Consider the following 25257-nt stretch of genomic DNA (forward strand, 5'->3'; position numbering starts at 1 on the left):
CAGAAAATGGCCATAAAGAGTAGAACCAGCTCAGCTTTTACACTATGATTAGTTTATTAGATGTTCAATGTTTCTTTAGAATTTTTTGTTTTTTAAAGGAATAGTTTCACTATATTAAAACGAGTTCAGTTCACCTAACAGGGTTGACCTTAAAATGAGGGACATACATTTAATGTGATTAGATGAACCCCTAATCACATGAAATAAATAATAATATTCAGAAAAGACTGTCAAAGAAACACAACTAGGGCTTTACAATGATGATGAAAACTTGGGAGAAATGTTGGGGTTAAGTGGGTTAAAATCTTCCTAGAAGTCACAGAAGATGCACATGTCAAAATGCTGAATTTTGGCACATTAGGAAGTCTTTATTCATATTGAACATTTTAATTTATTACATTTTCCATGTGGTCTATATTAAAGGAAACTATATTTAATATAACAGGCTTTTAAATGTAATATTGGTGCACAATTTCTACTTAAAATATCAAAAGGGACGCACAAAGTACTCATTTGGTGAAACGACCCTTGAAGTAGTCCAAATGTCCAAGTTTGTAACAATCTTGATAAGTATACTGTACCATATAATCTCAATCTTCCAGAGTGACACCATGCATACTACCAAAGCCTTCTTGAAGTCTATAAAAGCCTTCTTGAAGTCTATAAAGCCTTCTTGAAGTCTATGGAGTGGGGGGACCAGACATACATCCCTGTCCCGTTCAGAGCCAATTTGCCTTTAAACAGAACATAAGGTCCTTGGACTATAAGGATAACATTATGCTCCTTTAGTCCAATATTGGGCTAACTCTATGAATAAAAAATGGTTCTGCATTGCCTCTAAACTGGGATTCACTTTCAAGTATTATGTTTCTCGAAAAGTTCTGTTTTTTTAAATCAACAGAAATAATATTATATGGTGTATGTTGAGAAATGGCGATTTAATTGTATTTCTTCACATGACAGTCCACCATTACATAATTATCCTGAACTGTTTATGATGTACTTGACCATCAAAACATACACATGGCCAAAAGTATGTGGACACATGCTCGTCCCCCTTTGCTGCTATAACAGCCTCCACTCTTCTGGGAAGGCTTTCCACTAGATGGAACATTGCTGCAGGGATTTGCTTCCATTCAGCCACAAGAGCATTAGTGAGGTCGGGCACTGATGATAACGCCTTTCTGCCTGGCTCACAGTCGGCATTCCAATTCATCCCAAAAGTTTTCAATGGGGTTGAGGTCAGGGCTCTGTGCAGGCCAGTCAAGTTCTTCCACACCAATCTCGACAAACCATTTCTGTATGAAGCTCGCTTTGTGCACGGGGGCATTGTCATGCTGAAACAGGAATGGGCCTTCCCCAAACTGTTGCCACAAAGTTGAAAGCACAGAATCATCTAGAATGTCACTATGCTGTAGCGTTAAGATTTCCCTTCACTGAAACTAAGGGGCCTAGCCCAAACCATGAAAAACAGCCCCAGACCATTATTCCTCCTCCACCAAAATGTACAGTTGGCACTATGCATTTGGGGCAGGTAGCGTTCTCCTGGCATCTGCCAAACCCAGATTTGTCAGTCAGACTGCCAGATGGTGAAGCATGATTCATCACTTCAGAGAACCGCTCCAGAGTCCAATGGTGGCGAGCTTTACACCACTCCAGCCGACGCTTGGCATTGCGCATGGTGATCTTAGGCTTATGTGCGGCTGCTTGGCCATGGAAACCCATTTCATGAAGCTCCCGACGAACAGTTATTGTGCCGACGTTGCTTCCAGAGGCAGTTTGGAACTCGGTAGTGAGTGTTGCAAACAAGGACAGACGATTTTTACGTGCTATGCGCTGCAGCGGTCCCAATTTGTGAGCTTGTGTGGCCTACCACTTTGTGGCTGAGCCATTGTTGCTCCTAGACGTTTCCACTTCACAATAACAGCACTTACAGTTGACTGGGGCAGCTCTAGAAGGGCAGAAATTGAACGAACTGACTCGTTGGAATGGTGGCATCCTATGATTGTGCTCTTAAGTATGGGCCATTCTACTGCCAATGTTTACTTATGGAGATTGCATGGCTGTGTGCTCGATTGTATACACCTGTCAGCAATGCGTGTGGCTGAAATAGCCAAATAAACTAATTTGAAGAGGTGTCCACAAACTTTTGGCCATGTAGGTGTAAAAGTCCCATTTTCTGTGTTATCATGTTTGGTGTAGCAGATATTACGGAAAATACATTGTCCGGTTATGGTGGAATAGCAAAATGAGGTTGTGTATGGCATCCTTGTAGTTATTGACCATCAAAACATAGGGGTGGGTATACATCACCTTTTCTGTTATATCATGTTTGATTCTGGAGATATGACGCAAAACACATTATTTCATTATGGCGGAATGGGAAAAGCCGCCAGGATGTGTTTTTTGCAATGCCTCCATATGTGTTCAGGGCCCCCAAACTGTACTAGTGTACAAAGGGTGTGTTCGTAAATTCACTCTGGAGTGCCAGAGTGCGCTCTGGGCGTTGGGTTCATCCGAGCGTTCTGACCTCACAACCGCAGTCAAGCTAACTGGCTAAAGTTGGCTAGCTACTTCCAGACACATGAGAGAACACCTCACTGACCATTTTACTCGCCTTAGCAGAGCTGGTTAGGCTGTGTTCATGTTATCTAGAGCGTTGGTGACAAACTGTGCTGGCAACAATTTAATAACGTTTTTTGACACCGGTCATATTTAACGGTTGTTATGCGTTCGTAAAATCATCAGTTATGCTGCGCTTTCTGGCACACTCCGAGAGTGCTCTGACATCGGAGTAGATAGCCAGTGTTAATTTACGAACTCACCCTTGTGTCATGCTTTTATGAAAAAGTGAACATAATTTCCACATATTGCCAGGACTATCCTGCAAAATGTACCTCTTGCCGTTGCTCTATATCGGTCGAGGATCTTGACACTTCTGGGACTGGCGAGGACGCGCTCTCGCATTGTCCTCTCTGTGCGCTCCCGTGACACCTTCATTTCTAGTAGCTGTAGTTTCCTCCTCAATGCCCTGTTTTCTTTCTGGCTTTGAGTTATTTCCAAACGAAACACTGCATAGTCGTCGTCCACGATTTTACAGATCTCTGCCACGGCTGCATTCGCCTTAGCACCTCCATAATGGAGGCTATTTGAGTGTGAAAAACCATACAGTTAGCCATTGTTAGCTAGATAGCATTTATCAGTCAAGTCCCGTCTCCAAAGCGAATTAAAGACTACATGGGATAAGTATGTGATGCTGTGCAGTTAAATGAGTCATATTTTGAGTTCCATGGTGTTAATACACGTATAAATAACAACAATAAAAACGCAAACTTGTTCTTGACTACTGTTTACTTCCGTTTACTACTTCTTCTTCTTTGGAGTTTACCGGCGGTTGGCATCCAATATGTTGCATTACCTCCCCCAACTGGACTATAATATAACTCCATTATACTTTGTGATACAAATAAAATAAAATAAACAAACCAAAAATAAATATATACCAAAAAAAACACCCTTCCAACTAACCCTACACTCATTAAAAACCCACTACCCCATTCCACTACTTTGACCTTATGCCAACGGCCTGGGACGACGAGACACCACCACTCAACACATCCTGTAACTCTTCTGAAGTCAAATATTGTATACCTAAATACTTCTCTGCAGCTGCCACCACAACATATATTTTCTGTGATTTACATTCCATTTTGTGGTACAGCATACTGGCCAAATCAATGTTTTATTTTTTTACATTTCAGAAAGTATTCACACCCCTTTGTTGTGTTACAACCTGAATTTAAAATGCATTACATTTAGATTATTTTTGTCACTGGCCTACACACAATACCCCATAATATCAAAGTGGAATTATGTTTTTAGAATATTTTACTAATTAATAAAAAATGAAAAGCTGAAATGTCTTGAGTCATTAAGTATTCAACCCCTTTGATATGGCAAGTCTAAATAAGTTCAGCAATAATAGTGTTTAACATGATTTTTGTACCCTACACATGCAGTCAAACAGTGAATTTCAAACACAGATTCAACCACAAAGACCAGGGAGGTTTTCCAATGCCTCGCAAAGAAGGGCACGTATAGGTATTTCAATATATACTTTTTAAAGCAGACATTGAATATCCCTTTGAGCATGGTGAAGTTATTAATTACACTTTGGATGGTGTATCAATACACCCAGTCACAACAAAGATACAGGCGTCCTTCCTAACTTAGTTGCCGGAGAGGAAGGAAACCGCTTAGGGATTTCACCATGAGGCCAGTGGTGACTTTAAAACAGTTACAGAGTTTAATGGCTGTGGTAGGAGAAAACTGAGGATGGCTCAAGAAAATTGTAGTTACTCCACAATACTAACCTAATTGACAGAGTGAAAATAAGGAAGACTCTACAGAATAACGATATTCCAAAACATGCATCCTGTTTGCAACAAGGCACTAAAGTAATACTGCAAAGAATGTGGTAAAGCAATTAACTTTTTTTCCCTGAATATGAAGTGTTATGTTTGGGGCAAATCCAATACAACACATTACTGAGTACCAATAATGTGAAAATATTGTACAATCCAGGTGTGCAATGCTCTTTGAGACTTACCCAGAAAGACTCACAGCTGTAATCACTGCCAAAGGTGATTCTAACATGTATTAACTCAGAATTGTGAATACATACAGTACCAGTCAAAAGTTTGGACACACCTACTCATTCCAGGGTTTTTCTTTATTTTTACTATTTTCTACATTGTAGAATAATAATGAAGACCTAAACTATGAAATAACACATATGGAATCATGTAGTAACCAAAAAAGTGTTAAACAAATCAAAATATATTTTATATTTGAGATTCTTCAAATAGCCACCCTTTGCCTCGATGACAGCTTTGCACACTCTTGGCATTCTCTCAAACAGCTTCACCTGGAATGCTTTTCCAACAGTCTTGAAGGAGTTCCCACATATGCTGAGCACTAGTTGGCTGCTTTTCCTTCACTCTGCCGTCCGACTCATCCCAAACCATCTCAATTGGGTTGAGGTCGGGGGATTCTGGATGCCAGGTCATCTGATGCAGCACTCCATCACTCTCCTTCTTGGTCAAATAGCCCTTACACAGCCTGGAGGTGTGTTGGGTCATTCAATCAATCAATCAATTTTATTTTATATAGCCCTTCTTACATCAGCTAATATCTCGAAGTGCTGTACAGAAACCCAGCCTAAAACCCCAAACAGCTAGTAATGCAGGTGTAGAAGCACGGTGGCTAGGAAAAACTCCCTAGAAAGGCGAAAACCTAGGAAGAAACCTAGAGAGGAACCAGGCTATGAGGGGTGGCCAGTCCTCTTCTGGCTGTGCCGGGTGAAGATTATAACAGAACCATGCCAAGATGTTCAAAAATGTTCATAAGTGACAAGCATGGTCAAATAATAATCAGGAATAAATCTCAGTTGGCTTTTCATAGCCGATCATTAAGAGTTGAAAACAGCAGGTCTGGGACAGGTAGGGGTTCCATAACCGCAGGCAGAACAGTTGAAACTGGAATAGCAGCAAGGCCAGGCGGACTGGGGACAGCAAGGAGTCACCACGGCCGGTAGTCCCGACGTATGGTCCTAGGGCTCAGGTCTCTCAGTTGGCTTTTCTAGCCGATCATTAAGAGTTGAAAACAGCAGGTCTGGGACAGGTAGGGGTTTCGTAACCGCAGGCAGAACAGTTGAAACTGGAATAGCAGCAAGGCCAGGCGGACTGGGGACAGCAAGGTGTCATCATGCCCGGTAGTCCTGACGTATGGTCCTAGGGGCTCAGGTTCTCAGAGAGAAAGAGAGAACGAGAGAATTAGAGAGAGCATACTTAAATTCACACAGGACACTGGATAAGTCAGGAGAAGTACTCCAGGTATAACCAACTAACCCCAGCCCCCCGACACATAAACTACTGCAGCATAAATACTGGAGGCTGAGACAGGAGCGGTCCGGAGACACTGTGGCCCCATCCGAAGAAACCCCGGACAGGGCCAAACAGGAAGGATATAACCCCACCCACTCTGCCAAAGCACAGCCCCCGCACCACTAGAGGGATATCCTCAACCACCAACTTACAATCCTGAGACAAGGCCGAGTATAGCCCACAGAGGTCTCCACCACAGCACAAACCAAGGGGGGGCGCCAACCCAGACAGGAAGATCACGTCAGTAACTCAACCCACTCAAGTGACGCACCCCTCCCAGGGACGGCATGAAAGAGCACCAGCAAGCCAGTGACTCAGCCCCTGCAACAGGGTTAGAGGCAGAGAACCCCAGTGGAGAGGGGAACCGGCCCGGCAGAGACAGCAAGGGCTGTTCGTTGCTCCAGAGCCTTTCCGTTCACCTTCACACTCCTGGGCCAGACTACACTCAATCATATGACCTACTGAAGAGATAAGTCATTGTTCTGTTGAAAAACAAATGATAGTCCCACTAAGCCCAAACCAGATGGGATGGCGTATCACTGCATAATGCTGTGGTAGCCATGCTGGTTAAGTGTGCCTTGAATTCTAAATAAATCACAGACAGTGTCACCAGCAAAGCACCCCTACACCATAAAACCTCCTCCATGCTTCACGGTGGGAACTACATATGCGGAGATCATCCGTTCACCCACACCGCATTCACCCACACACTCTCACAAAGACACGGCGGTTGGAACCAAAAATCTCCAATTTGGACTCCAGACCAAAGGACACATTTCCACCGGTCTAATGTCCATTGCTCGTGTTTCTTGGCCCAAGCAGGTCTCTTCTTCTTATTGGTGTCCTTTAGTAGTGGTTTCTTTGCCGCAATTCGACCATGAAGGCCTGATTTACACAGTCCCCTCTGAACAGTTGATGTTGAGATGTGTCTGTGACTTGAACTCTTTTAAGCATTTATTTGGGCTGCAATTTCTGATGCTGGTAATGAACTTATCCTCTGGGTCTTCCTTTCCTGTGTCAGTCCTCATGAGAGCCTGTTTCATCATAGCGCTTGATGGTTTTTGCGACTGCACTTGAAGAAACTTTCAAAGTTCTTGAAATTGTCCGTATTGACTGACCTTCATGTCTTAAAGTAATAATGGACTGTATTTTCTCTTTGCTTATTTGAGCTGTTCTTGCCATAATATGGGCTTGGTCTTTTACCAAATAGGGCTATCTTCTGTATACCTTGTCATAACACAACTGATTGGCTCAAACGGATTAAGGAAAGAAATTCCACAAATTAACTTTTAAGAAGGCACACCTGTTAATTGAAATGCATTCCAGGTGACTACCTCATGAAGCTGGTTGAGAGAATGCCAAGAGTGTGCAAAGCTGTCATCAAGGCAAAGGGTGGCTATTTTAAGAATCTCAAATAGAAAATATATTTTGATTTGTTTAACACTTTTTTGGTTACTACATGATTCCATATACAGTGAGGGAAAAAGTATTTGATCCCCTGCTGATTTTGTACGTTTGCCCACTGACAAAGAAATAAGGTTTATTTGAACAGTGAGAGACAGAATAACAACAAAAAATCCAGAAAAACGCATGTCAAAAATGTTATAAATTGATTTGCATTTTAATGAGGGAAATAAGTATTTGACCCCTCTGCAAAACATGACTTAGTACTTGGTGGCAAAACCCTTGTTGGCAATCACAGAGGTCAGACGTTTCTTGTAGTTGGCCACCAGGTTTGCACACATCTCAGAAGGGATTTTGTCCCACTCCTCTTTGCAGATCTTCTCCAAGTCATTAAGGTTTTGAGGCTGACGTTTGGCAACTCGAACCTTCAGCTCCCTCCACAGATTTTCTATGGGATTAAGGTCTGGAGACTGGCTAGGCGACTCCAGGACTTTAATGTGCTTCTTCTTGAGCCACTCCTTTGTTGCCTTGGCCGTGTGTTTTGGGTCATTGTCATGCTGGAATACCTATCCACAACCCATTTTCAATGCCCTGGCTGAGGGAAGGAGGTTCTCACCCAAGATTTGATGGTACATGGCCACGTCCATCGTCCCTTTGATGCGGTGAAGTTGTCCTGTCCCCTTAGCAGAAAAACACCCCCAAAGCATAATGTTTCCACCTCCATGTTTGACGGTGGGGATGGTGTGCTTGGGGTCATAGGCAGCATTCCTCTTCCTCCAAACACGGCGAGTTGAGTTGATGCCAAAGAGCTCCATTTTGGTCTCATCTGACCACAACACTTTCACCCCGTTCTCCTCTGAATCATTCAGATGTTCATTGGCAAACTTCAGAAGGGCATGTATATGTGCTTTCTTAGCAGGGGGACCTTGCAGGCGCTGCAGAATTTCAGTCCTTCACGGCGTAGTGTGTTACCAATTGTTTTCTTGGTGACTATGGTCCCAGCTGCCTTGAGATCATTGACAAGATCCTCCCGTGTAGTTCTGGGCTGATTCCTCACCGTTCTCATGATCATTGCAACTCCACGAGGTGAGATCTTGCATGGAGCCCCAAGCTGAGGGAGATTGACAGTTCTTTTGTGTTTCTTCCATTTGCGAATAATCGCACCAACTGTTGTCACCTTCTCACCAAGCTGCTTGGCGATGGTCTTGTAGCCCATTCCAGCCTTGTGTAGGTCTACAATCTTGTCCCTGACATCCTTGGAGAGCTCTTTGGTCTTGGCCATGGTGGAGAGTTTGGAATCTGATTGATTGATTGCTTCTGTGGACAGGTGTCTTTTATACAGGTAACAAGCTGAGATTAGGAGCACTCCCTTTAAGAGTGTGCCCCTAATCTCAGCTCGTTACCTGTATAAAAGACACCTGGGAGCCAGACATCTTTCTGATTGAGAGGGGGTCAAATACTTATTTCCCTCATTAAAATGCAAATCAATTTATAACATTTTTGACATGCGTTTTTCTGTATTTTTTGGTTGTTATTCTGTCTCTCACTGTTCAAATAAACCTACCATTAAAATTATAGACTGATAATTTCTGTCAGTGGGCAAACGTACAAAATCAGCAGGGGATCAAATACTTTTTCCCCTCACTGTATGTTATTTCATAGTTTTACATTTTAGTCATTTTGCAGACGCTCTTATCCAGAGCGACTTACAGTTAGTGAGTGCATACATATTTTTTTTCATACTGGTCCCCCGTGGGAAACGAACCCACAACCCTGGCATTGCAAACGCCATGCTCTACCAACTGAGCTATACGGGACTAGTTTTGATGTCTTCACTATTATTCTACAATGTATAAAATAGTAAAAATAAAGAAAAACCCTTGAATGAGTAGGTGTGTCCAAACTTTTGACTGGTAGTGTGTGTAAATTAGATATCTGTATTTCATTTTCAAAAAATGTGCTAATATTTCTAAAAACATGTTTAGATGGGTGAGAGAAAAAAATATATTTAATCAATTTTGAATTCAGGCTGTAACACAACAAAATGTGGAATAGGTCAAGGGGTATGAATCATTTCTGAAGGCACTGTATTTCCAGCCTCCAAACAATGGTGAATGGAAAGAGACATCGGTTACACAAAACACCACAAAGTGTAATTACATTTTGGGGACTTTCATTAGGCCAGAATTTATACATCCACTGCTGTCCACGCGTGCCTCTGTTTCAGCAATTCCTCTCTGCCTTGGAAAAATGTCAGTGTTCTCATCTAACCACATTGCATTTTGGAGAATAAGTTAAACCACTCATTTTCAAGTCCATTCGCCAATTTTTCATGCCTTTGACATTCGGTTGCCTAATGAAAAATAAAGCTGTAATAGCCTACAGTTTTTTTAAACTTCTGTTTTAATTACTGTGATAGGCTCATGTTTTACCGGTACAGCATATCCCACTATATATTTTTTCGTCAGGACCGCCATACTTTCATCCTGATTACATGTCACTATACATGGGCCGTGTGCATTTTCTGTTGGTGTATTCTGAGGTAGCTCCTCTCTGAGAACCTCTTCCCGCAGTGAGTACAGGCAAACGGCCTCTCTCCCGTGTGGACCTTCAGGTGCATCTTCAGCTGGTCCTGGCGGGAGAACCTCTTCTCACACTGGGGGCAGCTGAAGGGTTTCTCCCCTGTGTGGACCATCTGGTGCCTCTTCAGGTGGTCCTGGCGGGAGAACCTCTTCTCACACTGGGTACAACTGAAGGGATTCTCCCCTGTGTGGACCCTCTGGTGGATCTCCACCTTCTGGAGGCACCTGAAGCCTTTGTTACAGAACATGCAGAAGAACCGTTTCTCTTTACTATTGCCTGATGTGGCTCCTCCTCCCCGAGCCTGGGGTCTATCCCTGTTGTTTGAGTTCAATACCTGATCGAAATGGACGCTGCCGTGTGAATCGGAAAGCCCCATCGACGTGAACACTGGGTCACAATCCTTGAACGTGTGTAAAGGAGAATTGGTTGTGACATTTAGATTAGTCTCTAAGCTTTCCCTGTAATCTAAGAAATCTCTGCCCTGTGAGTGTCTGTCTCCTAGGTGACTATCTGCATTCCATGTGGGAGGAGCATCGCCTTCCACTTTCACAGTCACCTCATCTATCACTATAACCTCCCCTTTCTCATCTAGGCACCCTTCAGAGTATACACTACTACTGTACCGGTTCCAGTTGCCCTTAGACAGATCAGTCTGTGTGTCTAAACCTAAGGGTATGTTGCCAGGGTCCATCTCTGTAGCGTAAGAACAAGATGGATCATCAACACCAGTGTCTAACACGTCACCATCTCCACGGGAATGAACCGTCCTCTGGCTATGATGAAATACCGTTAAGTTATCTGAGCCAGGAGCAGGAGGACAGCCCAGTCTCCTCAGCCCCAGTCTCTCTGGGTCTGATCTGTGGTCAGACCCTGTGTGTAAGAGCCGGTGTGTTACAGTTAAAGTATCGGTGTCCGTCTCTGACTTGAGGGCGGCATTTGGCATTCCACTGACCGGGATGCTGCATCGGGACCTGGCCTGGGGCGCAGTGGTGGTGGTGGTGACGTCCTTTGTGGCTACAGGGGCGCCACTCCAGGCGCTGCTCCAGTCTGGATGTCTCTGCTGTGCCGTGGGTCCTCCTCTCCTTCAGTCCTCTCCTGCTTGACCCCAGGACCTGCAGCCTCTGCATCTACAGACTGACACAATAATAGAGGAGGTTATTATCGGTACAATGGTGGAATTGGATAACAATGTCGTAGGGAAGTCTCACAAACTCCCCTATGGCAGATAAATATTGATGTAAGCCAGTGAATAGCTGAGGGGAGCATTTCTGAAATTAACAGGCCACATTTGATATACTGTAATTTTTATGTTACACTATGACACTAACCTCTATCACGATAACATGCTGGGTTGAGGTTCCATTCCCCTCATCTATAGCTATGGGTTGGTCATCTCTCCACGCGTTGTGTCCCGCTGGCTTTACAACGTTCCTCTGGCCTCCAGTGAGATGTCCTTCACCTAAGAGAGTGATTGGGGGAAAGGGGTGGTTAAATGATGTACTGTCAATGCTCAGTGCTATATTGTACACTATTTACAGTCTACAATTGGCAAGAATGTAAGGTAACACTTCTCATAACTTGTTGATATACTATTTATTGACTGATTATGTTCCATGCATCACATTATTATAAAAGTATGATAATAGGAAAATCAGTAAATCAAGAATCTGGTTAGAATATGATGTGTCTTTATGCAATAATGATTTGTTCTTAATTGGCCTGCCTGGTAAAATAAAAGTAAAATACAACAAATGTGCAAGATAGCTAAGTAATCAGGGGAAGTATGGCATACTATCAAAAACGGAGCAAGACCCAATTATATGTAACACTTGTAAATGCATGCGAAACGGGACGAGAGCCCCCGCAGCCTTGGCCTTCTGCAAAATGTACCTCTTGCCATTCCTCTGTATCGCTCTCGCATTGTCCTCTCCGCGCGGTCCCGTGCTACCTTCAGTTCGAGTAGCTGTAGTTTCCTCCTCAATGCTCTGTTTTCTTTCTGGCTTTGAGTTATTTCCAAACGAAACACTGCATAGTCGTCGTCTACGAGTTTACTGATCTCTGCCACGGCTGAATTCGCTAGTACCTCCATGATGGAGGCTATTTGAGTGTGAAAAACCATACAGTTAGCCATTGTTAGTTACAGTTAGCAGCTAGCTAGCGTTACCTAGATAACGTCAATCAACCAAGTCCTGTCTCCAACGCGAGTTAAAGACTACATGGGGTAAATATGTGATGCTGTGCAGTTAAATTAGACATATTTTGAATTCACTTGGTGTTAATAAACGTCAAAGTAACAACGATAAAAACGCTAACGTGGAAATTGTTCTTGGTCATTGCTTCCTTCCGTTTACACTGGAGAGAAAGGTTGTTATTGGTTGGCGTCATAGCGCAAATGGTGTGGCTAAATGAAAAGGAATGCGCGCTGTTCTTTGAAATACGGTACCAGAGATACTGGATATCATGACGAGATGCTTGTATCCCCGCCCTAACAATGGGATTCGTTGTCCACAGAGCGGAACGGCAGACTGTCAAGCTCCAGCCTAAACCTACGGAGACCCTTAGGGGTCTTGGTGGAGGAGAAAAAAACAGCCAGGCTAATCCCGTTCCACCTTCTTTTTTTCTTTCTTCTTATCTGCTTTTTTATCCATATCTCTGCTTTTTTATCAGTTCCCTCTCATTTTTTAAAATTTGTTCCGGCTGTTTAATTTCCTCTTATTTGATCTGTTCCCTCATTTTTAAAAATAAATTCCCTCAGATGTTTTGTTCGGTTCCCCCTACTCCTTATGTAGGCTACCGTGATGGTCCCACTTGGCTGATAACATATTGCAGCCTTCATTTAATTATATTTAGTTAATGACATGCTTTAAATGGTGATGATCATTGACCATTCAATAGCTTATTTCCTGTGTCAGTGTTTTCATATGCCTACGAATCATAAGGGCAAGTAATAATAACGGGCGTGCGAAACCACTCAAGGTGCAAATATGGTGCAATGATGCATTCTCATCCCTAGGCAGGAATTCCGTCTGGCTCTGCTTCATCATGACCTTAGCTGATATATAATTATATTCTGAAGGAGTTGATTAGCTTCCTAGTCTTGCAATTAGCTAATTTCCAGGTAAACGTATTGTCATTGGAACAAAGCAAATAGCTGTCAGTTTTAGTTATGAACATAGAGCCAGAGCCGCTTTAAACCATCTACCTGTGCCTTGTTGGCTATGTCGCACAAGATGTTCACCTGCCTAGCGTAGCGATGAGAGCGTATCATTGCACCTGTTAACGCCGAAGCCTCTTGGAAATTATGCACAACAGAGTTTTTCCTTATCTGGTTGGCTAAACCAGAGGTTCTCAAACCTGCCGGTTCATGTATTTGATCTATCCCAGAGCTAGCGCATCTAATTTAACTTGTCAATTTATCATCAAGCGCTTGATTAGGTGAATCAGTTGAAGTAGTTCAGTGCTAAAACAAAATTGTGAAACATCTGGGGGTCCCCGAGGAGAGGTTTGAGAACCACTGGGCTAACCTAACCAGGTAAAACTTCGGACCCTAGTTGGAGAGTAGTAATAAATCAGCTGTAAAACGGTTTTATATGGGCTATGATGGGACCAGATTGTTTCTAATCAGGTCATATGGTTAAAAAAAAGACATTGAGATTGGACAACAGGGCTGAGTTTGCTTTAAGCAGGGTTGCATCATGTAGGCCTTTGCATCGGTAATTAAAAAGTTACTCACACAGTATGTCATCACTTGTGTTGATTGATTAATTCCTGTCAATAATTTTGTATCAATAAGGTCTAGCTAGCCTAGCCACCCGAAGTTGGAATATAAACCAAACTTGATAACATATTTTCTCAACACAAATAAATAGGCCTATTTTAGGCTATAAATACATAGCTTAAGCTATAAATACATGACATTACCGCTTCGTTTCCCCTGGCCAGAGGGGATCAGAGCCTATAGGCTTCTCTAGGCTACCTGCAGCTGTGGTTGTTATCAGCAGGCTACAGTTGATCAGACTGAAACACAGACTAATTGTGCACGAGTTGACACATCATGAAGCAAATCAGTCTTAACAGCAGTACTTAGTCCCTATTTTCAATGCTTTTCTGTCAATATTTTTTATCAAACCGAATCAAAAGTGTTGGGGCATATGCCACCTCACCACACGTTTGTCAGCGACCCTGCTGTGCTGATATCTGGAAATAGGAAATCGCCACACAACGCTACAAATGAAGAAAAATATCATATGTTCTTATACTATCTCGAAATTTAGAGTTAATATCTTGACATTTTGAGACAGTATACATGTTTGTTTTTTTGGGTGGCGGGAATGGGCTTCCATACGTTTCTGCCTCGGATGAGTTATGCACAGTTGTTAACAACAAACACATGCAGGCGCGTGGCTGCACCATGTTTTACTGGACGTATATCGCCCTAACTTTATGCACAAGGGGTAAAATACTGGGTCGCGGGAATGAGAGGCGCGCAAAATAGACAACTGTTCATGTTGTCCAAGTGGAATGAACGTTCAGTTATGACTGCTAGTGAGGTTCCTCGCTTTTCAGGCGATTTAAATTACTTAGCCTAGTTGAGGGGTTTTACATGCCCGGTACCTATTATTTGCCCTTATGATTCGGAGGCATATGAAAACACTGAAACTTGAAATAGGCGATTGAATGGTCAGTGGTCATCACCATTTGAAGCATGTAATTAACACAATAGAATTACATTTAGGCTGTAATGTTTTCGGGCCAAGTGGGACCGTCATGGTAGCCTACATAATAATGCATGTTTTAGGCCTAGATATAGGCTACACAAATACAAGGAGTCAGGAGTAGCTTATAAAAAAAAAAAAAAGGAACTAATAAAAAAAAAATCAGAGGCAATATATAAAAAAAAAAATAGGCAATGGATAAAAAAACCCAGAGGGAACGGATTTGCCTGGCAGTTTTTTTCTCTCTCCACCATGACCTCTAAGGGGCGCCATATATTCCTCTCTTTGGATGGTGGATACATCTCGCTATTTGAATACTTTTTTGAATATTCGATGAGGGGTGTTGACGTCAACCGCCTGGATTCAATAGACAGTGAGATGCTATGCTAGCCTCATGAATAGACCTTCTCGAATGTCAAGAGACAACTCCGATATAAAGTGTTTTTTCTCAAAGTTCCCATGATGTCACATGCATCACACTTACTGTATATGTAACCCATGCAATTTTAGACAACGTTTTCACAAAAACAAGACAGTCCCTAAATTATTTACAATAATTCTATGGATTGGGAGTTTGTTGGCAACCCCTAGAGTCTGAACATCTATTCTGTGCAAACTGGTTTTTGTACTCCCCTTTTGATTCGACAGCACCAGAGCCACCTGCCATCTTCTACAAACTACTTCGCCATCTACAGAGGCTCATCATCTTCAAACTCAACTCTAGACCTCGAAGCCAGTTCCACTTGCTTGTTTTTATTGTTTCCCTCTAATCAGAGACAGATTTAGACGTGTCACACCAGGTAGATCCAATTAATGATCAGGTAGAACAAAACCAGCAGACTCCGTACCTCGTAGGGTAAGAGTTGAATACCCCTGATCTACAGCATCCACAATCATCATCGTCGCCTCATCTCTATAGAGCAGGGATGGGCAACTCCAGTCCTCGGTGGCCTGATTGGCGTCAAACCTTTGCCCCAGCCCCAGCTAACACACCTGACTCCAATAATCAACTAATCATGATCTTCAGTTTAGAACGCAATTAGTTTAATCAGCTGTGTTTGCTAGGGATGGGGAAAATGTGTGACACCACTCTGACCCCCGAGGACTGGAGTTGCCCCATCCCTGCTATAGAGGGACAATTGACTGGTACATCGTGGTAGGAACTGAACTAAGATCATTGAGTGCACGCACATTTTATTTTTATTGGGTACCCAGTTTATTATATATTTTTATTTCTGTATTGGATAAAACTATTGTTGTGAATGAACAGTCATTGCGGTTGTGGCACTCTGTTGTTGTGCATTGATCTTTGAACATAAAAAAGAGAAAACAAACTATTGACAATAAATAAAGTCCAGTATTCTTTCTTTGTTTTTCCTTGTTTTATTAGATTACATTGCTTTAGATATACAGTACCAGTCAAAATTTTAGACACACCTACTCATTCAAGGGTTTTTCTTTATTTTTACTATTTTCTACATTGTAGAATAATAGTGAAGACATCAAAACCATGAAATAACACATGGAATCATGTAGTAACCCAAAAAGTGATAAAAAAAATCTATATTTTAGATTTTTCAAAGTAGCCACCCTTTGCATTGATGACAGCTTTGCACACTCTTGGCATTCTCTCAACCAGCTTCATGAGGTAGTCAACAGGAATGCATTTCCAACAGTCTTGAAGGAATTCCCACATATGCTGAGCACTTGTTGGCTGCTTTTCCTTCACTCTGCGGTCCAACTCATCCCAAACCATCTCAATTGGTTTGAGGTCAGGTGATTGTGGAGGCAAGGTCATCTGATGCAGCACTCCATCACTCTCGTTCTTGGTCAAATAGCCCTTACACAGCCTGGAGGTGTGTTTTGGGTCATTGTCCTGTTGAAAAACAAATGATAGTCCCACTAAGTGAAAACCAGATGGGATGGCGTATCGCTGCAGAATGCTGTGGTAGCCATGCTGGTTAAGTGTGCCTTGAATTCTAAATAAATCACTGACAGTGTCACCAGCAAAGCACCATCACACCTCCTCCTCCATGCTTCACGGTGGGAACCACACATGCGGAGATCATCCGTTCACCTACTCTGCGTCTCACAAAGACACGGCGGTTGGAACCAAAAATCTCACATTTGGACTCATCAGACCAAAGGACAGATTTCCACCGGTCTAATGTCCATTGCTCGTGTTTCTTGGCCCAAGCAAGTCTCTTCTTATTGGTGTCCTTTAGTAGTGGTTTCTTTGCAGCAATTTGACCGTGTCTCCTCTGAACAGTTGTAGTTTAGATGTGTCTGTTACTTGAACTCTGTGAACCATTTATTTGGGCTGCAATCTGAGGTGCAGTTATTCTAATGAATTTATCCTCTGCAGCAGAGGTACCTCTGGGTCTTCCTTTCCTGTGGAAGTCCTCATGAGAGCGAGTTTCATCATAGTGCTAATTGTTTTTTGCGACTGCACTTGAAGAAACTTCTTGACAAGTTCTTGACATTTTCTGGATTGACTGACCTTCATGTCTTAAAGTAATGATGGTCTGTCGTTTCTCTTTGCTTATTTGATCTGTTCTTGCCATAATATTGGTATTTTATCAAATAGGGCTATATTCTGTATTCTAACCCTACCATGTCACATTCAAAATTCCACAAATTAACTTTTAACAAGGCACACCTGTTAATTGAAATGCATTCCAGGTGACTACCTCATGAAGCTGGTTGAGAGAATGCCAAGAGTGTGCAAAGTTGTCATCAAGGCAAAGGGTGGCTACTTTGAAGAATCTCAAATATATTTTGATTTGTTTAACACTTTTTTGGTTACTACATGATTCCATATGTGTTATTTCATAGTATTGATGTCTTCACTATTATTCTACAATGTAGATAATAGTAAAAATAAAGAAAAACCCTGGAATGAGTAGGTGTGTCCAAACCTTTGACTGGTACTGTAGATAGATGTAGACTTTTTAGGCTTACAGTGCCTTCAGAAAATATTCACACCTCTTGACTTTTTCCACATTTTGTTGTGTTACAGCCTGAATTTAAAACTGACTACATTTAGATTTTTTGTCACAGGCCTACACACAATTACAAATTCATTAGAATCTGAAATGTCCAGAGTCAATAAGTATTCAACCCCTTTGTTATGGCAAGCCAAAATAAGTTCAGGAGTAAAAATGTGCTTAACAAGTCACATAATAAGTTGCATGGACTCACTAAGTGTTTAACATGATTTTTGAATGACTACCTAATTTCTGTACCCCACACATACAGATAATTGTAAGGTCCCTCAGTTGAGCAGTGAATTTAAAACACAGATTCAACCACAAAGACCAGGGGGGTTTTCCAATGCCTCGCAAAGAAGGGCACCTATTGGTAGATGGGTAAAAAAATTATAATTTAAAAAAGCAGACATTGAATATCCCTTTGGGCATAGTGAAGTTATTCATTACACCTTGGATGGTGTATCAATACGTCCAGTCTCTACAAAGATACAGGCATCTTCCTAACTCAGTCGCCGGAGAGGAAGGAAACCACTCAGGGATTTCACCATGAGGCCAATGGTGACTTTAAAACAGTTACAGAGTTTAATGGCTGTGATAGGAGAAAACTTAGGATGGATCAACAACATTGTAATTATGCCACAATACTAAGCTAATTGGCATAGTGAAAAGAAGGCTGCCTGTACAGAATAAAAAAACATGCATCCTGTTTGCAACAAAGCACTAAAGTAATACTGCAAAAAATGTGGCAAAGCAATTCACTTTTTGTCCTGAATACAGTGTTATGTTTGGGGCAAATCCAATACAACACATTACTGAGTACCACTCTCCATATTTTCAAGCATAGTGGTGACTGCATCATGTTATAGATAGATTTATTTGATCATTTAAAACACAATACAACCACACGTGGATAACGCATTTAAAATCATCGAAGATGACACAAAAAAGTTTGAAAACGTATTTCCATTGTGGTCCTCTTAAATAAATGGCTCAAACAATTTACAAACATAACATGTAGGCCTACACAGCAGACCTAGCCTACTAGGAATACTTGGGTTACAGATAATAATGAATACATTTTTTTTGTATAGTGCTTTTCAAAGAATCTCAAAGTGTATAAAAAGTCAAACAAACAAAACATTTAAATGATCGAGATTGAAAGCCTCAGGCAGTTTGGGCTGTAGGGTCAGTGGAAAGGCAGTGGAGGGGGCATCGATGGGACAGCCAAGATGAAACAAAGACAGTCTGAAAAAACAGGCCCGGAGCTCTTCAACAGCCCACCACACCTGCTTCTCTGAATGGTCAGTCACTCCATTGGAGCCCCTTCTCTGGTACTGGTCCTCCGTTGCCAGGAATGTAGCACCCACCTGGGTGATGCCACAGCTGCTGAAAAGCGCACAAAAAGCCACCACATCTAAGCAGTGGTTGGTTAGGAGCATTCCCTGAACTTCCTCTGGACACAGCTTGCGGTCCTTGTTGTAATACTTCAAAACAGATTAAACAAAAACCACATTATTTGAATCGAAACAGCCAGCTGGCTAGCTAGCTATCAAGCCAAAATACTTTATCCCGATCTTGCAACTCTGAGAGTCAAGACCACAGGATATATTGATCAAACCCTAGAGCAGCCCAAAACCAAAATAAATATAAAAATGCAACAAAAAACAGTTATGTACAAATATGTACAATATTTACAGAACTCTCCGCCTAGGCTTATGGGTATGCTTGTCATCGTTAAGGACTGGGGAGTTTATCAGGATAAAAAATTAAAAAATTTAGTTAAGCACCTGGAAAATAGTTGTCTAGCAATGATCAACAACCAATTTGACAGAGCTTGAAGAATTTTGAGAATAATAAAATCGGCAAATGTTGCACAATCCAGGTGTGGGAAGCTCTTAGAGACCCATAAAGACTCACAGCTATAGTCGTTGCCAAAGGTGATTCTAACATGTATTGACTCAGGGGGTTGAATACTTATCTAACAAAGAGAGTGTGATATTTTTTTAAACAAACGTTAGAAGAAGAAAAAATCCACTTTGACATTAGAGTATTTTGTGTAGATCATTGACAAAATGTTTTATCCCACTTTGTAACACAACAAAATATGGAAAAGCAAAAAAAAATATATATATATATTATAATACCATTTTCTAACACAACAAAATGTGGAAAAAGCCAAGGGGTGTGAATACTTTCTGAAGGCACTGTATATGTGCCTTATACTGTATATCACACAATGTCTGGATCCAATATTCTACACAGGAATATTCAACAATGAAATGTGTTACTCTCGTTATTCCAAATGCATCCAGTTTGTCATTAAACCAAGGTTTGATATAAACGTCAGAAGCTATCGAGTGGAATGGTTACTTTCTATGTTATACAGTGGAATGGTTTTTCTGCTGGTGTATCCTCAGGCAGCTCCTCTCTGAGAACCTCTTCCCGCAGTGTGTACATGCGAACGGCCTCTCTCCTGTGTGGACCTTCAGGTGCATCTTCAGCTGATGCTGGCGTGAGAACCTCTTCTCACATTGGGGGCAGCTATAGGGTTTCTCCCCTGTGTGGACCCTCTGGTGCCTCTTCAGGCTGCCAGCCTGGGCGAAGTGCATGTGACACTGGGTACAGCTAAAGGGTTTCACCCCTGTGTGGACCCTCTGGTGCCTCTTCAGGTTGCCAGCCTCTGCAAAGCACATGTGACACTGGGTACAGCTGAAGGGTTTCTCCCCTGTGTGGACCCTTTGGTGGATCTCCACCTTCTGGGAGCAACTGAAGCCTTTGTTACAGAACATGCAGAGGAACCGTTTCTCTTTACTATTGCCTGATGTGGTTCCCCCTCCCGGAGCCTGCGCTCTAGCCTTGTCGTTTGAGTTCAATACCTGATCGAAAAGGAAGCGGCCGTGTGAATCGGTAGGCCCCATCGACGTAGTCACTGGGTCGTGATCCCTGAACGTGGGTAAAGGGGAGTGGGTCGCGACATTTAGATTTGTCTCTAAGCTTTCCCTGTAATCTAAGAAATCTCTGCCCTGTGAGAGTCCGTCTCCTAGGTGACTATGTGCATTCCATGTGGGAGGAACGTCGTCCTCCACTTTCACAGTCACCTCATCTACGACCAGACCCTCCCCTTTCTTATCTAGGCACCCTTCAGAGTATACACTACTACTGTACCGGTTCCAGTCCCCTCTAGATGGACCAGTTTGTGTTTCTAAACCCAAGGGCATATTGCCAGGGTCCATCTCTGTAGTGTATGAACAAGACTGTTTATTGCCAGTCTCGTCACCTGAGTCCCGATGGGAATAAACCGTCCTCGGGCTCGGGTTATCGTAAAGTAAATATTCTGAGGTGGGAGCAGGAGGACAGCCCAGCCTCCCCAGCCCCAGTTTCTCTGTGTGTAAATGCCTTTGTGTTACTGTTAAAGTCTTGGTGTCTGTCTCTGACTTGAGGACGGCATCTGGCCTTCCACTGACCTCCGTGATGCTGCGTCTGATCCTGGGCTGCGCTGGGGGGGTGGTGGGGTCCTCCGTGGCTACAGGGGGTGGACTAGCCGGTCCAGTCTGGATGTCTCTGCTGTGCCGTGGGTCCTCCTCTCCTTCAGACCTCTCCAGATTGACCAGAGACAATCCTCCAGGACCTGCAGCCTCTGCATCTGCAGACTGACACAAGAAGCGAGGAGGTTATTAACGGTACATGAGTTGAATTGGATAACAATGTTGTAGGGAAGTCTCACAAGCTCCCCTATGGCAGATAAATGAGGATGTACATGTAAGCAAGTGAATACCTAAGGGTAGCCTTTCTGAAATAAATGGCCACATTTGATTAAATATAATAATAATAATAATAATAATAATATGCCATTTAGCAGACGCTTTTATCCAAAGCGACTTACAGTCATGCGTGCATACATTTTTATGTATGGGTGGTCCCGGGGATCGAACCCACTACGTGCTCTACCAGCTGAGCTACAGAGGACTGTGGATTGACAAAGTAACTCATTTTTTATGCAGCACTATTACACTAACCTCTATCATGAGAACGTGCTGGGTTGAGGTTCCACTCCCCTCATCAACAGTGATTGGTTGGTCATCTCTCCATGTATTGTGTCCCGCTGGCTTCACAACGCTCCTGTGTCCTCCAGTGAGATGTCCTTCACCTGAGAGAGTGGTTGGGGGAAAAGAGGTGGTTAGGTTAGCTACTGTCACTATATTGTACATTATGGACACTGTCTAGAAATGGCAAGAATGTAAGGTAACACTTCTCATAACTTCTTGATATACTATGTATTGCATCACATTGTTTTCATTCAGTAAATAATAAGAAATGCAGTAAATCAAGAATCTGATTAGAATATTAGTGTCTTTGCGCAATATAGTAAATCAGTCGAATTATTGCATATTCTCCAAAAACTGAACAACACCCAATTCTGGGTTACACATCTGAACACGTGCAGGGGTGAACGGGGCGACAGGCGCTATACATGAACGGCCACAGGCCGCGCAGGTCTTCTGCAAAATGTACCTCTTGCCATTCCTCTGTATCGGTCGAGGATCTTGACACTGCTGGGACGACTGGCGAGGACGCGCTCTCGCATTGTCCTCTCTGCGCGCTCCCGTGCTACCTTCGGTTCCAGTAGTTTCCTCCGCAATGCCCTGTTTTCTTTCTGGCTTTGAGTTATTTTCAAACGAAACACTGCATAGTCGTCGTCTACGAGTTTACATATCTCTGCTACGGCTGCATTTGCTAGCACTTCCATGATGGAGGCTATTTGAGTGTGAAAAACCATACAGTTAGCCATTGTTAGCAGTTAGCTAGCGTTACCGAGATAACATCTATCAACAAAGTACTGTCCTTAACCCGAATTAGACACTACATGGGGTAAGTTAAATTAGTCATTTTAAGTTCCAGGGTTTTAATAAACGTCTAAATAACAATAATAAAAACGCTAACGTGGAAATTGTTCTTGGTCACTGTTCACTTCCGTTTACTTATTTTTCTTTTGATATTCCAGCAGACTAGACGCTGTCTTCTTCTTGTGCGTTCCCGGTCGACAAGACCGTGTACTGCGTATTGCTGCCTTTCTCAGGTCGGGGTGGGAATTATACATTTAAAAAATAGCCTCACACCAGTAGGTGCAGGCCGGTGGAATAGAGAAACGATAACAGCTTCCTTGTTTTTTTCGCTTTGCCCATCATTTGAGCTCAAAATTGTTACAAGCGAAAACGGGGTTACCCAACTCAGTCAGCTCACAGAAAAATGTATTCCTATCCTCAGCATACCACCAGAAATATAACAGGACATACTTCAGTCTCTACCTTGCCACATTCCTCACACTTCCCATATGGGTGTTTCCCCACTAACAATAACCCACTTCCCGATCCACAATGACCCAACCTCAGTCTTGTCAACAGCACCCCATCCCTCCTTTCACTCCCCTGATACCTACTGACATTCCTCACAGAATTCAAGATGGAGAAAAACTGCCTTCCCCGCTCCTCTCTCTCCCACTCACGGGTCAACCCCTCGGCTATGATGCTCCTACATTCCATCCCCCCTAATGGGACCAACACATCTACCTCCTCCCTCTTCAGAGCTGCCTTCACTACCTTATCTGCCTCATTTCCCCCTACCCCAACACTGTTCCCTTCTTTTTTTGGCGGCACTGAGCAAATTTCAGGTCGTGTGAGCTTAAACTTGAATGTTGTGAGAATTCTGTGCAACTTCCTGTGCGCATTTACAGTGAAAATCGATGCTGTACCCGCTTTAAGTTACAGTTTTAAACTATCCAATAGGCTATTGTGGCTATTTGCGCATAACAAAACCAATGAAGCAATAACATTTTCACATTTCTATGATATAGCCTACATTAGCCTACGTGGTGTTCAATGCAGGAGGCCTACATTCCATCATGAGACTTTTAAACTTTTTAAATTATGCAGGGTGTATAAAAGCCCTTTAGATTTGAATTTAGAATCCAGCTACATTTTATTAGACCTACAAGGACATTTTATTGATCTGCCAGTATTTATTTAGAGATTCTGATAAACTCTTTCCTTTCATGTGTCCTACCAATTATTAATGGATTATTCACCATGGTAACCAGTTGTTAGTATAAAAACTGAATTAATGGTTATTTCTCAGTTTTCAGTTGGCTTTTGTGGAGACCAGACTGTTTTTCCTTTGCCGGGATATTTGTGTATTTTTGACCAAATGTAAGTCAGAACAAATACTTATTTCACTTTATAATATTCCTGTTGTTATATGTAATTTGTATGTAGAGGGGGTAACTTTCGTCACCAGTTCTCTTACCATTTTGTACTATTATGTGATTAGCCTATACCTGTCGGTTTAACTAATGTTAATTCTCCTGAGAGGAATTATGGTGTGTTCTTTTTATCTTATTGTAAATTGTGTCTAGAGATTGCTGACACTACTATTTAAAGCTGCAATAAGTAACTTTTTGTGCGACCCTACCAAATTCTCATTGAAATGTGAGTGAGAGCTCTGTCATTCTCATTGAACGCAAGTCTAAGAAGCGGTAGATCTGTTCTATGTGTGCTATTTAAATGCTTCCCATTTTCTGTGTCTTTTACTTTCGGTTTTGTACACCAGCTTCAAACAGCTGAAAATACAATATTTTTGGTTATTGAAAAGGTATTTCATAGCGGTTTAGATGGTACAATGATTCTCTACACTATACATTGCTTGTTTTGTCACCTAAACTGAAATTAGGAGAACTATTAGAATTTTAGCAACCAGGAAATGGCAGAGCGATTTCTGCATATTGCACCTTTAATGTAATATTGTTCATTGAATTTACATTGTAGTAATTTTCTCTTTTATCCTTTTTCCCCTCTGTACACAGACCACATGTATACTCTGTTTCATCATTAACACACCTAGACTGGGATTCTGTGTCTGTCATCACTCTTTGACCAGAGTGCAGTCCGGTATTAGTCTACTCTGTGGTAGAATTGCAAGAAATTAGCATTTTCTCTTAGCCTCATGACAAAATGTGTAGAATAGCAGTATAAAACTGCACAGTTTTCTCTCTACACCATGGTAAAATGTGTTGAAATGCAGTAAGTTAGCTGATTCTCTCCAATCCCCCCAGAGGTTGGTGCCCCTGGGCCCCAAATGCATAGTCCATACCTGTGCTTGTGGGCTACCAGTCAATATAATTCTACTCCTATGTGCTCTGGCTCTGCCTGCAATAAAATCACAGACTCAATCTTGCAAAGTTAGATTTGTTTTGTTTTGTTGCATTGAAAAGGGGCTGATATTATGTTGATATACAGTGCAAACTAATGGGGCACTGTGAAGTTCAATTTCGGTGCGTCTCTGTGCGCGGGCTGGCATTTCTTCTGTGTAGCAGTCCTGAAGGAGGTGCACGGCTGCGCATGCACGCAGCTTAGAGGGAACGTTGGCTGGGACCAACAGAAAACCTACTTTACACCCTTTCTGCCCCACCCTATAAAGTGCCATCAACAGCTCTTATCAGGTCTGGGCGTACCTTTGACTTCCCTTCTCTCAGCACAACCAGGCTAGTAGCAGTCTGGACACACAATTATCATTTTAGGCCCTACTTCTTCCACCCATCCCAATCCCCACACTGGTGCTAGAATTTCA

General features: G+C 42.4%; 2 protein-coding genes across 3 annotated transcripts in view; both read right to left on the reverse strand.

Annotated features, from left to right (window-relative positions):
- Nucleotides 1-12323, reverse strand: part of LOC121535736 — an 81083-nt gene extending 68760 nt beyond the window's left edge. For both annotated transcript variants that reach the window (XM_045206007.1, XM_045206006.1), the window contains exons 1-2: nt 11823-12323; nt 11261-11391 (exon numbers count right to left, since the gene is read on the reverse strand). In XM_045206007.1, the coding sequence (XP_045061942.1) occupies nt 11261-11391; nt 11823-12063 (372 nt within the window). In that variant the 5' untranslated portion in view covers nt 12064-12323. The remainder of the gene's footprint in view (nt 1-11260; nt 11392-11822) is intronic.
- Nucleotides 12324-19817: 7494 nt separating this feature from the next.
- LOC121535728 (zinc finger protein 227-like) lies at nt 19818-22652 on the reverse strand. The gene is made up of 3 exons (XM_041842987.2): nt 22150-22652; nt 21654-21784; nt 19818-21287 (listed from the first exon to the last, which is right to left on the reverse strand). Exons 1-3 carry the CDS (start codon nt 22424-22426, stop codon nt 20016-20018), a joined length of 1680 nt encoding a protein of 559 aa, XP_041698921.1. The 5' UTR covers nt 22427-22652; the 3' UTR covers nt 19818-20015.
- Between the last annotated feature and the right edge of the window lie 2605 nt (nt 22653-25257).

The sequence above is a fragment of the Coregonus clupeaformis genome, chromosome 21 (genome assembly GCF_020615455.1).
Source record: "Coregonus clupeaformis isolate EN_2021a chromosome 21, ASM2061545v1, whole genome shotgun sequence".
Classification (NCBI taxonomy): domain Eukaryota; kingdom Metazoa; phylum Chordata; class Actinopteri; order Salmoniformes; family Salmonidae; genus Coregonus; species Coregonus clupeaformis.